This window comes from Martes martes, assembly GCF_963455335.1.
Source record: "Martes martes genome assembly, chromosome: 17".
NCBI lineage: Eukaryota > Metazoa > Chordata > Mammalia > Carnivora > Mustelidae > Martes > Martes martes.
The window spans coordinates 17,290,015-17,306,340 of NC_137905.1; the positions used below are offsets into that span (position 1 = coordinate 17,290,015).

A 16,326-nucleotide genomic window follows, 5' to 3' on the forward strand; every position below is an offset into this window, starting at 1 on the left:
ATTAAGAGGCAATTTACTAGGACTAGAATGCTTCCTGAGGCACTCCCTAGGAGAACAGGTGGTGAGACTACAGAGTTTCTCAGTCTAATCAAGGTGATCAGTTAGGATCTATCTTCAGAACTGGAAGGCACTTAATGCAAACCAAGTTAATCTAATCATCTAACATATCCAATCTAATGATCTAATGTACATTGTATGGAGTCTAGTTAAAGGCACGCCAAGAAACAAGAATTTTCAGGGTATATCCAGCTGGTTCAACAGAGATTTTTCTCCGATCTAAAAGCCCCAATCCTGATTTTCTACATCCTGATTTGGAGAATGGGAACAAATCCAGCTCCCCTAGCTGAATGATACTATTTCTTAAAAACATGTAATCACCTTTGTTCTAATTCTTTGCTTACTAAGCTAGCTTATGATCTGTATCTTTAAGAAGGCCACTTTACTTATTTATTTAAAGTATATTTATTTTAAGCAAGCTCCATACCCACCGTGGGCCTTGAACTCATGACCCTGAGGTCAAGAATCACACGCTCTTCTGACCAAACCAGCCAGGCGCCCCAGAAGGCCACTTAATTTAAAGGAATGCCCACCACAAAGGTTCTAAGCTAAGAACCTCCTCTGTAATCTGGTCAGACAGAAAGAGCCTGCTGTTAACTGATATATGGGCATGCTCGTACATAGCTCCTTCAGTTACCTGTGAGATATGGGAAGCTGTGTTTTGGTTGCCCTAGGCCTGGTTACCCCAAGGAGTGGAGATAAAATTGTGTACCTAGCTCTGCAAAGCTGAGGACTGGTCGAGAAGCTCTGGGTTAACCTTGTCAAGGTGCTGACATTGGGGAGGGCTTGTCCGAAGCAGTCAGCCTGTTTCTCCTTTTTGTCTTCTCTCTCTCTCTCTTTTTAAAAAATTTTATTTATTTGGGCAGGGGGTTGGGGGGAGAATGCAAGCAGGAAGAGGGGCAGAGGGATAAGCAGACTCCTTACTGAGCAGGGAGCCCAATGTGGGACTGGATCCCAGGACTCTGAGATCATGACCTGAGCCGAAGTCACGCACTTAACCGACTGAGCCACCAAGGTACCACTTCGTCTTCTCTTTTAGCTGCAATCAAATTCAGTGGCCACAATATATAAGTAAGTAAAGAGGAGTCCACAGTGCTACTTGATTTCACAGTACTGACATGATTTCAATAAACATGGCATCATGTCACCAATACGCTATCCACTTTCCGGTATACATTTAATCAACCCATTGTCTAAGTGTTCCCCCCTCAAGAAGCAGAGGACCAAATGCAAAATATAAACTCTCTCATCTGAGATGTTTGTGGCTCTTTTGTCCTATAGTCAGGGCAACTTAGTGAAAACAGTAGCAGAGGGAGTGAAGAAAATAGCTCAGGGGGCAAACAAAGGGCTTACCCTTCATCTCTGGAAGATTCAACCAGCTTGATGCTCTTTTCTGGAGTTCAAATCCTCCTCAGTGCATTAGCTTTCCATCTCAATAGCAGAAGACCAGATTCAGACCTGTACTCTCTAGCCAAAAAAATTTTATTCCATTTTGCATGTTTCGATAACAGTTTCCTTCCCCTCCCTGCCTCCAAATGCATTTGTGCTCTGATCTGCCTCTTGAGCAGCCAAGGATGACTAGCTCTGGCTGCTCCTCATTATTGCAAGGAAGAACAATCTCACCACAGAAGAATAACAAGATATGTGACACATGTGCCACTCAGGAGGGTGATCAACCTCTTCAGTTCAAGTGACAAGAATGGCCAATTAGTCAACTTCTACCAGTCATGTTAAAGATATACTTCCATCAAGTAGACTTCCTTCTCTAAATGCCACAGGACACTGAAAAACGTGCAGATAAATAAGTGAGATTTGTAATCTTTTGTCTTCTAAGGACACATGCTTCAGGCCAGTTGCAGAATGGTTAAATGGATGCTTTAGGAAGGTCTGCCTAAAGACACGAATGACCAGAGACATAAAGCCATCCAGGGTCAGCCATATTGCCTGCACCAAAGGGGCAGTGGGGCCACCTGCTGGAACGTTTGGGCACTGCTCTGGCTGCTTGGTCCTCTACCTCCTTGACGTCCTTTGAACTAGGTCTATGGCAGGACCACAATCTTTTTCTCCAGCTTCTGTGGTGGGAAGAGGAAATTTCTCATTATCTCATCCAGCTCTTCAAGGGCCAGCTGGGCATGGAGCTTGGCCACGTCATCAGGCTCCAAGCACACCACGTGTTTCAGCAGGTGGTAGAGATCCTTGAGGACATCCCTCAGCACCTGTATGAAAGAAACAGGGTCATCACTGTCTACTGTGCCAGAATTTCTCAGAACAACCCTAACTTCTGCCTGAGAAGTTCTGAGAGGAAACTCACAGGCTTCCTGAAGATTATACATGGCCTCCTCCATGGAAGGAGCGATAGCTGTACTGAGACAGGCTTCCTTTTGGACTTCTCATGACCCCTGACACCTCACTACATATGTCTTGGGTGCTGCTACTCCCTTTTATCCCCAGGCCAAAGTAGAGATTCCAGGCCCCTTCGTTCCCTCCCAAATCAGGATCACAGACAGGTCTTGGTGCCCAGATAGGGTTACTCCTAGAGCATAATAACCAGCATCTTCCTCTCAGGCTCCCACAAAGCAATCTGCAGACACCCATCTGTGGACATCTTTCTTATGAGACCCAGAAGGTTATCTCTTCAGTAAGCATGCCTTTCACTGTTACTGTTTTAAAATTTTCCATCCCAGTTCCATCCTCCATGCCCTTCCTTAAGTCATTGTAATTTTTTTTTTTTTTTTTTTTTTTTTGCAATTGCAACGTTGCAACAGGAAACAAGGGAGGGCTGTGTAGATAGAGCCATAGAGCCACACCCATCTTTTCCATCCAGTGCTCTCATCTTGGGCTCTGGTATGGAACTGGGAGGGTGCCAAAGCACCTACTCCCAGGAGCTCCTAATTTCCTCCCAAATCCTCCTGGCTTTGGAGTTACAACTTTTAGCAGGAAACAGCTTTCAAACGAACAGGTAAACTCAGAGGTAGGGGCCTTAGGGATCAGCTAGCCAAACTAGAGACTGAAGACATCAGGTCATGGGTGTCACGTGACTTGTCTTCAGCTCCCTGTGAAATTACTTCTGGTCTAGGGCTCTTTGCCTCAAAAGCTACTATTTTTGGATCAGGTACTGTAGGAAGTATTTTTCATATATTATCCAACTTTTATGTGAGTCATATAAAGACATTAGCCCCATTTTATAGATGAAAATATATAAGATTAGAGGGTTACATAACATCCCAAAATTACTTGGCTAAAAATATGGGGGAGGCAGATTTTAAACATCCAGACTCTGTGTTGTTTATTTTTACTGAAAAGGTAATACAGTACAAAAAAGTACATGTTAAAAAATAAGTCTCAGGGAGGGGCGCTTGGGTGGCTCAGCTGGTGTAGAGTCTGATTCTTGATCTCAGCTCAGGTCTCGATCTCAGGGTCGCAAGTTCAAGCCCTGTGTTGGACTCTATATTGGGAGTGAAGCCTACTTAAAAAAAAAGCTCAGGCGCCTGGGTGGCTCAGTCCTGCTTCTCCCTCTCCCACTCCCCCTGCTTGTGTTCCCTCTCTCGCTGTGTCATTGTCAAATAAACAAACAAATACATAAAATCTAAAAAACAAACAAACAACAACAACAAAAAACCCCAAAAAACAGTGTCTCTCTTCTACTCCAGGCTTTTAGTTTCCTTTCTCAGAGGGTATCATGTATAACTGAGAAATATTCTAGATATTTTTAAGCATATGTATGTATGTGCCTTTCCCCCCTTTAAAACCACAGAACTGTATTTTATGCTATTATATGCCATCATCCCAGCTGACTTATTCCATTTTGAAGATCTTTTGTATAACTGGCACATAGAGAAATACTTTGTTAAAAAAATGGCTGCACAGGACGAATGTCACACAATTTATTTTTCTGCCAATGAAACTCATTTTTTATCTTTGATATTGCAAATATTGCTGCAATAAACACTCTGTTACCTAAGTCTTTGCAGACATGAACAAGTGTATCTATAGGACCAATACCTAGAAATGGAATCTTTGGGTCAGAAGGTAATCCACACATAAAATTGTGACAAAGGTAGCCAGAGAGTTGCAATAATTTACATTTCCACGTAACACTAAATTCGCATCACTGCTGTGGACTGTAAATTGTGTATCTTTGTTTATCCACTAAGTGAAAAATAGCATCATGCTGTTTTAAATTTACATCTAATAAACTCTATTTTATTCTGGTATGAGTAACTGAACTTTACCTTACTGATTTGTAAGAGCTCTCTGTATATAAAAAAAGGTCTATTATTTAAGTTGACAATATTGTTTGTCATAGTTGGCATTTTTTCTTTGTGAAATTTTTTTCCAGTGGAGAAATCTACATTTTAATTTAATTTTTTATTATTATTATTTTTTAGATTTTATTTATTTATTTGACAGAGATCACAAGTAGGCAGAGGCAGGCAGGCAGAGAGAGAGGGGGAAGCAGGCTCCCTGCTGAGCAGACAGCCCGATGCAGGGCTTCATCCCAGGACCCTGGGATCATGACCTGAGCTAAAAGCAGAGGCTTTCACCCACTGAGCCACCCAGGCACCCCAAGTTCAATGATCTTATATTTGTATTTAAAATTGGTATTGCACAATATAAAGATGAAGTGTATAATTCGTGCTAATAATTTCACATCTAAAATTTTCTCTACTTAGGGCACCTGGGTGGCTCAGTTGGGAAAGTATCTGCTTTCAGCTCAGGTCTTGATCTCAGGGTCCTGGGACTGAGTCCGGCACTGGGCTCCCTGCTCATCGGGGAGCATTTCCACCATCTGACCATCTGCTGCTCTCCCTGCTTGTGTTCTCTCTTTCTCTGTTAAATAAATAAAATCTTAAAAAAAAAAATTCTCTACTTAGAACATTAACAGCAAGTAATACAAAAATGACAAGTTGAGGGAGAGAGAAATGGTGAAAGAAAGGAAAAAACTTGGAGGGGAGGAGGGGGATGCTATACCCACTGCCCTTTGGTAACCTCTCTTTCCTCGAGGCTGGCAGTGTGAATAGAAGAGATGATTCCCGAAAGACGATGACTCCTAAGAGCTACTGCCTCATGATTACTCACTCATCCAATAATCATTATTAAGGGCCTACTTCGTGCCCAGGCAGTGTGCTGGTGATAAAAGGATGAATAATGCACGAACCCTACCCTCTGGCAGCTATGGCCTAGCAGGGAGGGAGGGAGAGAGAGAGACACACACACACACACACCCCCTCCCCAGACACTATGATCTCTCTAACGATAAGCTCCACACTTCTGTGAAAGCAAAGGAAGCGATTTCTGCCTGTGGAGGTGGGCGGAGGGAGAACGTTCCCCACCCTGTGAAAGGTATTTCAGTCTGACTTTTATTTGTAGCCAAAGGGTGGCTGGCACCATGGAGTGGCTTGGGGAAACTTTAGCAAGTCCCTGCAACCTTAAGCCACCTCAAATAAATGCAGATTCGAAGCAAACCTGGCCTGCTTATTATGGGGCTAAAAGACAAGTCTCCTGACATCCGGTCCAATGGCATTCAGTCCAAAGTGTCTCTTACAAAGAAATTCTAGAGTTCCCACTGTTTATTACAAGGTCATCTTTTTTCTTCTTCTTCTAGGGGAATCTTTCTCCTACTCAGAAATATCTTTGAGAATTTTTGCCAGAGCCTCCTAACATTCAAAATAAGGTTAGCTTTTACTTGTTAAAGAGGGAGGTTCTAAGGCATTCTATTCTGCTAAGGTACTCGGCTCCTTCCTGGTGTGGGCAGGAATTTTCCCCTTGGCACTGCCGTGTCCTTAAAAAAACAATAATGCTTGTGCAAACACCACTTCATACTTGAGGGGCGCTGAGCTCCTTGTTATCAGTTACCGGATCTCCTTTTTTGGGTAACTGTTAGGCAAAGGCTCCTTCTTAATTAATGGGTCTATTTTAGCAACCCATCCTGGAAAGGCTTCTTCCCAATCCTTGTAACACTGGGGATCCCACACATCACAAGGACTTCCTCTGGACTCCCCAAGGATCAAAGCTTCCTGCCAGCAGGGGATTGTCACCAAATCCCACGGATCAGGGGTTGAATACAAGGAGAGTTCAAAGGTAAAGCTACTCACAGGAGCCACTGTGGTGGGCAGGATATAGGCAATCCCATGGAGGAAACCTTTCATTAAGAATTCAACACACCTGCTCTTCATCCCCCGCCCTCTGCATGGAGGCCCAAGGACTCCCAGGAAACGCAGAGGGGGTACAGGTGTGAGTGGGGGTGGGTGCATTTCATCCAGAGGAGATCTGGCTTAGCTTTTTGTAGCTGATGGTTGAAAGAAACATTTCCACCATCCGAGAAGTTCTTAGGCCAGGATATCTTAAGCAAGTACTGAGATTCTTAGTATGAAAAGTCTCTGGAAAAGAACTGATGCCTGAAGAGGAAGGGGGAGGAAAGGAGAGGGTGTGTGTGTGCGTGTGTGTTGTAGAGGCCACTTTTACAAAGAGAACTTAGGCGGATGAAACTGCTAGTCTTCTGTTATCATGTGGGATCGATAAGACACAACACAAATGGTCCCAAGTAAGACATTTACAGAAATACAAGCTCTGCAAAGATGCTATCTAGCAGAGGATTTTCCATCTATAATTTCTTAATACTGAAGGGAAAAATGGGTTGCTAAATACAAAAGGATAAAATAGTTAAATGCTAGCATACAATAACTGTACTTAGAGCTTCATCTTCCCATAGAACCGACACATGAGGCAAAAAAAAAAAAAAAAAAAAGAGAAGATCAGAAGGAAAGAAATCTCAGTTCCGCCCAATCCCATCACTCACCCCTCGTGGCTCCTTTGTGGCTAATAAATATTGGGCACAAGGACAGAAACAGAGAAGTTAGACACGGAAATAAAAGGGAGGGGCAGACAGGAGAATGGGGGGCGGAGACTGGAGTTAGAGGTGGGAAACGGCCTGGCAAAAAGATTCTCTAGACTGGTGCCCAGAAGAGGAGGACACCCCAGAATCCGACTAGTTCTGTTTATAACATGCTAGAATAAAAGATCTGGTGCAGCAGGAATCTGTCAGGAAGCCACAGGCCAACTACTAATGGTCCTCATTTTGACCACTGCCCTCAGTGTTAAGACCAGTGACTGACTTGGTGGCTAAGGGAAGTGAGAGTGGACAGATGGGACTCAAGTGCAGAGAGTCAAGGATCATCAACAGAGCACAACTCAGCCACCTTTTGCCAAAGCGTGTGCAGGAGGCTTTGCTAAGCACTCTGGGTAGCAAGGACCTGTGCCCGTCCTTGAGGAGCTCACCTCCAGAGCAGGGAGACAGACGTGCAGAGCTGAACCTAAGGGCCCGGAGGCAGGCGAACTGGGTGGGGCGAATGATGGTGCTCCCAATCACTAGCCGGGGAATCTGGAGCAAACGACTTCAGCTCTCAGAACCTCGGTGATCTCAACTGTAAAATGGAGTAACACTGCCGCCTTTTAAAGAATTCTTTGTAAAGAATGAGAGTTAATGTCTATAAAGATCCAAGCACAGAGACTGGCATATGGTGAGCGCTAAATAAGTGGGGGTTTGTCAGTCTCCCCCATAAGTACTGGGATCTCTGTGTCCTTCTTGTTACTCTTCTCTCAGTGAGGCTGAGGACAGGGCCCGGCATGGAGCAGCTCTGCTGTGTAGTAAATTTTGGACAAGTAAATGAATGAATGTATAATAACGATAGCTACATCTTACATAAAAACTGTTATGTGCCAGGTACGGTTCTAGGCATATTCTCTATAGGCACTCACTCACTCCGCACAACACCACAATGAGAGAGGTACCATCATTATCTCCAGCTACCCTGGTCGCACAGGTAGTAAAGGGCAGAGCCCGGATTCAAACCCAGGCAGCCTCACTTGGAGCCAAAGTTCTTAAGGAGCTACTACGCTATTCTGCCTCTCGAAAGGGTTATTACTGTCCCTTTGTCAAAGTGGGAAGCAGAAAGCACACTGCCTACCTTACAAGTTGACTGTGGGATCAAAAGAGATAACGCGTGTGAGGGTGTACTCTGCTATGATAAGCCAAGGGATGTATAATTCAAAGTATTGTTGGTATTATTATTCCGACATTGAAATAATTGGGTTTAAACCACCACGGGGCCAAGAAGACGAGGGGAAAGGTACGCCTCTGAAAATGAAAGAGAGTAGAGTCCCATGGAAAGGTGTCAGGAAGATGAATAAACGGAGAGGAATTAGAAGAAAAGGTGTAAGACGAGGTAAAGAGATTTATTATTTTTTTTAAAGATTTTATTTATTTATTTGACAGACAGAGATCACAAGTAAGCAGAGAAGCCAGCAGAGAGAGAGGAGGAAGCAGGCTTCCTGCTGAGCAGAGAGCCCGATGCGGGGCTCGATCCCAGCACCCTGGGACCATGACCCGAGCCGAAGGCAGAGGCTTTAACCCACTGAGCCACCCAGGCGCCCCGAGGTAAAGAGATTTAAAGCAGTCTGAGTGCAGAAGTCAGGGCCAGTGGTGGTCCTGGACGTCTGGGAACACTGACCGTGCTATTGCATAGAGCTAGGGGCACCAGAAAGAACTCTGCGGAGCAAGCGGACAGGAGCCAGGCTCCGAGGTCGAGGATGTGAGCAACCTCTCTAAGATAATGGGCAGGAAAAAAATACATGGGAGAAGCATCATGGAGGTAGACAATTTGGACCTCATCCAGGGAGCTCTGGCCTGAAGAGGAATACATGCTTTACTGATAAAACCCAAACCTTCACTTTGATGGGTGTATGACAAAGAAATTAGGGCTGATTCAAACAGAAAGTCTGGGCTTTTGAGACGCCTCACTGAAAGTGAGGGGAAGGTTGGCAAAGAAAGACAGGATTACTAAAGTCTAAGAGATTTCTATCCTTGCCTGACAGAGAATCTCAAACATGCTGAAGTTCAGAGTAGAATTATTATTAACTGGAGGTTACTGAGCTTTTCAAAACCCTTTTATTTCCAAAGTATTTTTTTCTGCCAGAGCTAGAGATAAATGGCATTTTTACCCTTTCTGGATCATGTCTGGCTCTTAAATGGGGAGGGTCTCCCGAGTGCAAACTGGAGAAGGTGTGGGATGGGGATGCAGGGAGTACCAGCATGATTTTCAGTGAAGAACAAGGAGAAAACCTGTAACCGGTCAAGCGCCAAAAATGCTACAGGTACAAAGACAGGTTGGCAGCTGAGGGACAAAGACCAAGCCGGCCAGTGTGGTTAACCCCTGGGAGGGGTGACAGCTTAGGAGCCCTATACAGAAAGCAGATGGCTGGACTTAGCTACCCAACACGTAACTGGGCTCTCCTAGGCTCGCTGAGGCCGCAGCGCGCCGTGCAAGGGTTCGATGGGCCAGAGCCCAGCGCCCACAGCGGCTGCAGCCGGCTCGCAGCTGCAGGGCCGGGAGCAGCACTGCTGGGGCGCGAGGAGCAACCGCTGCAGCGTCTTTCAGAATGTCTTTAAATAGCAACCTGAGGAAGGCAGCAGCCTTCCTTCACCCCCACAGGCACGGAAATAGAACAAAGAAGGCAGGAAAAATGGCCGGAGTGTGTGCAAAGGCAGCAGGCCATGGCTTGTGGGAAAGGAGATTGGGAGCTTTGTCCATAAAAGGTGATTACGATCCCAGCTTTCAAACTGTGCTCTGTGACCTCGTGTGGGTAAAGGGCTCCACCTTCCTGGCCCTGGAGGCTCTCTGTGCAGGCACCCTGCTGAGGGAACCCTTGGCCTGTCCTCTCCCGGTGCCTAATGCCTCCCATGTGGGATCAGACCGTGCCTGCAGAAGGCTCACTAGGGTCACTGAGTGTTTACTACGTTCCAGTCACTGTGCTAAGCCTTTCACACACAGTATCTCATTTAATCCTGTGAGGTAGATGTTATCAGGCCCAGTTTATGAGTTAGGGGAGGGTAGGGGCACCTGGTGTCTCAGTCGGTTGAACATCCGACTCCTGATCTCAGCTCAGGTCTTGATCTCTGAGTCTTGAGCTCAAGCCCCGCACTGGGCTCCAATGTGGAGCCTACTTAAAAAAAAAAAAAATCAAACAAATTAGGGAAAGGGGCTTTAGGGGGGTTTCAGCGATCTGCTCAAGGACACAGCTAGAATTCAAACCCACGTCTGTGAAGTCTCACTCTGCAAACTCAGCTTTTAAACTTGTGCAGTTACTAGCAAAACCAATATGCAAGAGGCGGCTGTGGAGAAAATATGACCTTTTCCCCACACCATCAACATTGTTTATCTGGACGGAGCCTGGGCAGGGAGGAGGCAGAGCTGTAACTGGGCTCCTGGCTGCCAGTGAGGTTTGGCTTTCCTTTGGGGCACCAGTTTGCTTTAAGGCATCCTGCATCACCCCAGGATCAGCCAGGTCACCCAGCTTCAGGTCCAGCTTGAGTCGCCCAGAGGGGAAGGACAGACCACTCTCCTGAGGGCATCTGCTCAATGGAATTCTAGGCTCTGTGCAAGATGTGTCAGGAAGAAAAGGTTAGAGAACTAGACCAAAGGCCAGAGAAAACCAGTCACAGACACACAGAGGCGCTGGTGGGTTTTGCCTTATGTACTAATAATGTATATCTCTAGCCCAGAGAAAGGAACACCTGCCATCCACATCGAAGCATGGCTACAAAGCCCAGACTTTGCCTCCACACAACACCATCATTCTAGTGTAGAGATTCTCCAACCTTGCTGCACAGTACCGTCCCCTGGAGAATGTTTAACATGGCTGGGCCCCCACCTCACACCTAAGAATCAGAATCACAGGGGCTGGGACTCAGGACTTTCAAAAAAGTTTTAATTTGTTTTTATGATTTTTATGCTCTCCACGTGACTCTAATAAGCAGCCAGGATGCAGGAGTGTGGGAGGTTAGGAAAAAAAACACTGGGTAGGAGATTAAGAGTTATGCCACAGTTTCGAAAGTAACAACATTGCCTGGGAAAAATCTAAGTGCCAGGAACAAGGGTGACGTGAGTTGGATATAACCTATTACACTTCTTGGAATTTTCTTAACTATCAACAATCAGGTTTTTATGTTCCAGAAAGGGGATCCGGTCAGAATCATTTTAAGATTTTATTTTTAAGGGATGCCTAGGTGGCTCAGTCAGTTAAGAGTCTGCCTTCGGCTCAGGTCATGATCCTAGAGTCCTGGGATTGAGTCCCACATTGGGCTCCTTGCTTGGCAAGGAGCCTGCTTCTGCCTCTCCCTCTGCCTGCCTCTCCCCCTGCTTGTGCGCGCTCTCTCTCTCTCTGATAAATAAAAATCTTAAAAAAAAAAAAAAAGATTTTATTTTTAAGGGATGCCTAGGTGGCTCAGTCAGTTAAGAGTCTGCCTTCGGCTCAGGTCATGATCCTAGAGTCCTGGGATTGAGTCCCACATTGGGCTCCTTGCTTGGCAAGGAGCCTGCTTCTGCCTCTCCCTCTGCCTGCCTCTCCCCCTGCTTGTGCGCGCTCTCTCTCTCTCTGATAAATAAAAATCTTAAAAAAAAAAAAAAAGATTTTATTTTTAAGTAATCTCTATACCCAATATGGAGCTCAAAGCCACAACTCTGAGATCAAGAGTTGCATGTTCCAGTGACTGAACCAGCCAGGCATCCATCAAAAATCATTTTTGATCCACAAACTGGCACTGCATCTTTTCTCCAAAATATTTTAAAAATTTGTTCTTAAACATGTGTATACGAAGTGTGATTCTGAAGGAAGAGAAAGTTGTAAGCTATCAACATGCGTTCTTTAAGAAAATGAAAGGCTAAAATAAATGCAGCTGCCTCTGTTGCTGGGTTGGCTAGAATTATGGCAGAAACCTCTGCCCAAACAGGAGGAATTAAGGGAAATACATGTGTTAGAATTTTGACAGATACACACATACACCGCTATATATATATAGTATATAAATAGTATATCTATAGTGCGTGTGTATGTGTGTGTGCGCGCACGCACGTGCATGTGTGTGTGTGTCAAGAAGCCAAGTTTTGAAATGCAGAAGGTTCTGGCTGCACATCAGCATTCATCCTGTCACTCTGCCTCAGGACTCCTTCTCCCCGCTGATCTGGGGACAGCATGTCTGCAACCAACTGTGATGAAAACGTTAGGCGTTTCTAAATAAAGGGAGGTAAAATTCCCTTGAATTCCCTTGAACTTGTTTGGACAACTTCTGCTCTTGGGAAACATGAACACCGGAAGAGCTTGGAAATCCCAGAATTTTCAGGTTAAGATCTAGGAAATCTATTTATCACAAAGGCAGGTACAAAGGGATGAGGAGATGTGTTCCATGCCTCTTGGAGAAAAGATTTCATGCACTCTCTCAACAAACATACATTAAGCACTTATTTTGTGCAAAGCACTGTGTGAGATTTGAGGAATAGAAAAGCGAATGGAATGAGTAGTCAAATTCACAGAGACAGAGAGGATGGTTGCCAGGGGCCGAGGGAGAGGAAAACGGAGAGCTCGTGTTTAATGGGTGCAGAGTTTCAGTTTCGCAAGATGAAAAGAGTTCTGAGGATGGGTGGCAGTGCCGGAGTGTGAATATATTTAAAGCTACTGAACTGTACACTTAAAAATGGTTAAGATGGTAAATTCTGTCTTATGTATCTCTTACCACTATTAAAAGAAACTAGTGGCTAGCGTGTTCAGGGGCTCACAGTCCCCTGGTGACATGAGACATGAACAAATCATTACAATATCTACTCTAGCCCGGAGCTGATATGTGGAGTGCTGCAGAGCCTGAAGAAGGGATTATTATTATTATTTTTTAAAGATTTACTTATTTATTTTAGAAAGAGAGAGAGAGATAAAAGTGTGATTTGGGGCGGGGGGTGGGTGGGACAGAGGGAGAGAAAGTCTTAAGCAGACTCCTCGGTGAGTGAAGAGCGTGCCCGGGCTCCATCTCATGACCCTTGAGATCATGACCTGAGCCGAAACCAAGGGCTGGCCGCTTAACTGACTGCGCCACCCAGACGCCCCGTGATTACTAATTTTACCTGAGAAATCAGGAAAGGCTTTCCACAGAGTATAAAATTTAAGTAGAGTCCAAAAGGATGAATAAAAGCTTATCAGATGGACAGGTGAGGGGAAAAGAAGGCATTCGAGGCATAAGAAATAGTAGGGACTGCTCAGCAGGGAGCTAGCTTCTCCCTCTCCCTCTGCTCTCCTCTCACTGCCCCCTCTTCGTGTGCATGCCTGCTCTCTCTCTCTCTCAAATAAATAAAGAAAATCTTTAATTAAAAAAAAAGAAATAGTAGGGATAAAGATGCGGAGGCAATAAACAGTACGCAGGGGATCTGGGGCTGGCGTGAGGCTGTCAGGGCGTTTGAGAAGGAAGGAAGAGGCAGAGATAAAAGCCGGGGGGATCCAAGACATAAAGAGCCTCGTGGGAAGGAGCCTGATCTTTAGCTCATGGACCAGGGTAAAAAGGTTCGCTGGGGACTGGACCTCAGCAGATGTGTGTTTCTGAAGACCTCTCCAGCTGTAGTTCCTTTACCGTGCCGACTGACCGAGTACCTGTCAACCCTGGAGAATTACAGAGGTGAAGAAAGTACAACGGTTAAGGAAACAGAAGTCCTAGGAACACGAGTCTGTCCCAATATACCTGTAACAGTTCGCCCCTTCCTCAAGTACCATCTCAGGCTGGTTCTAATTAGTTCCGTCCCAACAGCCAAGCTGGGAATGAGGCAGCCTCTATCTGCACCCATTTCTACCTCGGGCTGGCTGTTGGAGCTGTGCATTTAAATGTAAACATTCTGGACCTCAATTTTCTTGCCTGTAAATAGAGTTAATAAGCATATTTATCTCAAAGGGTTGTTAGGAGGATTCCACGAGATCATGAATGTGAAAACCTGGTGCTTTGCCTGGCATACAATAAGCCCTTGATAAATGTTGTATTATTATTAAATGCTAAACCTCAGAGAACATGCAATTTCTTCAGAGCAGATTTGCCAAGAGCAAACAAACCATGGGGTGATGATGAGCAATGAGCTGGAACAGACCCCAGGGCTTCAATCCTAACTGTCATTTCATGTCATCCCAAGGAGGGTACACTTAGAACTCCGCCCTTTCAGAGGACGGAGCAAAGAGAAGTGGGCAACCCACTTCTAATTGCAACCCAGAGGCCCATCTGATTATCAGAGGAAGAATCGATTCTGATCAGGATGCAGGGAGGAAGGAAAGTCCCAGGAATCTCACTCCCCAGCCTAGCAGCCCTCAAGGTGTTTGGTCTGTTCCCTGCTTTTTTCAGTTCTGTGTACATTATGGGAAGTTTCTGGACAGTGTAGTTGGTGGTTGGCCTGAACTTTTGGCAAGAGATCGTGGAACATGAAGCAGGGTGAAAGGAAGCCAGGGTTGTTTCCTGTCTCTGCTCTCTGAAGAGTTCATTCTGGCAGGTCCTGGGAGGTTAGGGCACCTGGGTCCAAGGCCAGCCCCAAACACTCTCCTCTCACTGTTCCATCCTTCCCCAGGGCAGACAGTAAATAAGCTGTCAGGAGGTAGTCTCGCCCATTTTCCTTTTGGGTATCAGATTTCCAGGATCTGAAGCAGCCTTCTGTTAGCCATGATCTGTGCAGAAAATGCCCGAGTGGCGTGGTCTCTGAGTCTTTCAGATGACAGTCACTAAACATGGAGTCCTAGAGCCATGCTGCCTGGTTTCTCTACCTCCGCTCTGCCACCTACTAGCTGCCACATAAGTTACTTCTCTTTTTTGTCTTAGCTTCTTCATGTGTAAAATGGGGATGTTAATCATACCTAAATGGATATGAAGATTAAGTGAATTAATGGAAAGCACTGAGATATAAGTGCTATCACATAGCAAATGCTCAAAGTATTTTTAGAGTTTCAGTATACACTGAATTTTTCAGGATTGCAACTACCATATAAACTAAGAGAAGATAGTATTTTCATTTGTTTAGAATTTTATACAGTTTACTTTTTTTTTTTTAAGATTTTATTTATTTATTTGACAGAGATCACAAGTAGGCAGAGAGGCAGGCAGAGAGAGAGAGGAGGAAGCAGGCTCCCTGCTGAGCAGAGAGCCTGATGCGGGGCTCGATCCCAGGACCTTGAGATCATGACCTGAGCCGAAGGCAGAGGCTTTAACCCACTGAGCCACCCAGGCGCCCTTGGAGTCGTTTACTCTTTTGAAGATTTTTATTTATTTGAGAGAGAGAGAGACAGAGAGCAAAAGCAGGGGGAGAGGCAGAGAGAGAGGGAGAAACAGACTTCCTGCTGAGCTGGGAGCCTAATGTGGGGCTCGATCTCAGGACCCTGTAAATCACAACCTGAGCCAAAGGCAGATGCTTAACCATCTGAGCCATCCAGGCGCCCCTAGTTTACTCTTTTGGAAAATCAAGCTCTACAATGTACTTCTGAGCTGTTAGCATAAGATACCTGTATGATTTTGTATTTGTAGGTGTTACATTCATTATAGGTCTACATATAAGAGCAACCAAATAGAGTTCATTGTATCTTAGAGCTAGCCTAGACACTGATGTATTAAAATGTATGTTATTTTATTATAAACAAATATCCTTTTATTCCTTCTTCATATTATAGTTAGGACATTATATTGATTTTTAAAATATATATATAGGTTAAGAAGCTATAAATTTCATTTCAGGAGAATAAAGGGAAACACCAAAATATCTGTTATAATAATTTGTTATAAATAAAAGTGTGTTGGGTCTGATATACAGAAAGGGAGCCGACAGCAAACATTCCCAAATGTGGTGCTTAACTTGTGCTTCCTTTATGATGTCACCTAAGACACCCTGGAGAAGACGACGAACCTCGTTCCAGGTGAATGAGTGAATAAAGTAGAAGGAAGAGGAAGAGATGCTATCCTTTTATTAGCACTTGGCCAAGGTAAGCTAAGCTACCAGAAACAACTGGAAATGAGTGCTAGTTCTTCCTGGCATGAGCTTTGGAAACTTACAACCACTTGTCTCTTCATGAACTTTCTTTCCTCATTCATAAAACGAGACAGTTGGATTATTTCCCAAGGTATCTTCCATGGAACATTATTACTTGGCACGCTTATTTTTTTTTTAATATTTAATTTATTTAACAGAGATCACAAGTAGGCAGAGGGGTAGGCAGAGAGAGAGGGAGAAGCAGGCTCCCTGCTGAGCAGAGAGCCCAATGTAGGGCTTGATCTCAGGACCCTGAGATCATGACCTGAGCTGAAGGCAGAGGCTTAACCAACTATGAGCCACCCAGACGCCCCACCTGGCATGCTTATAATGAAGAAAGAGTTCCTTAGTAAATGAGTTGAAGAAATTGTTAGTTTTCTTTGTTGAAGGCCTTCTCAGA

At 44.9% G+C, this 16,326-nt stretch overlaps 1 protein-coding gene across 1 annotated transcript in view; it reads right to left on the reverse strand.

Moving 5' to 3' along the window:
• Nucleotides 1–899: 899 nt before the first annotated feature.
• Nucleotides 900–16,326, reverse strand: part of TANGO6 (transport and golgi organization 6 homolog) — a 179,845-nt gene continuing 164,418 nt past the window's right edge. The window contains exon 18 of the mRNA XM_080828218.1: nt 900–2,273. Coding sequence (XP_080684344.1) covers nt 2,097–2,273 — 177 coding nt within the window. The 3' untranslated portion in view covers nt 900–2,096. The remainder of the gene's footprint in view (nt 2,274–16,326) is intronic.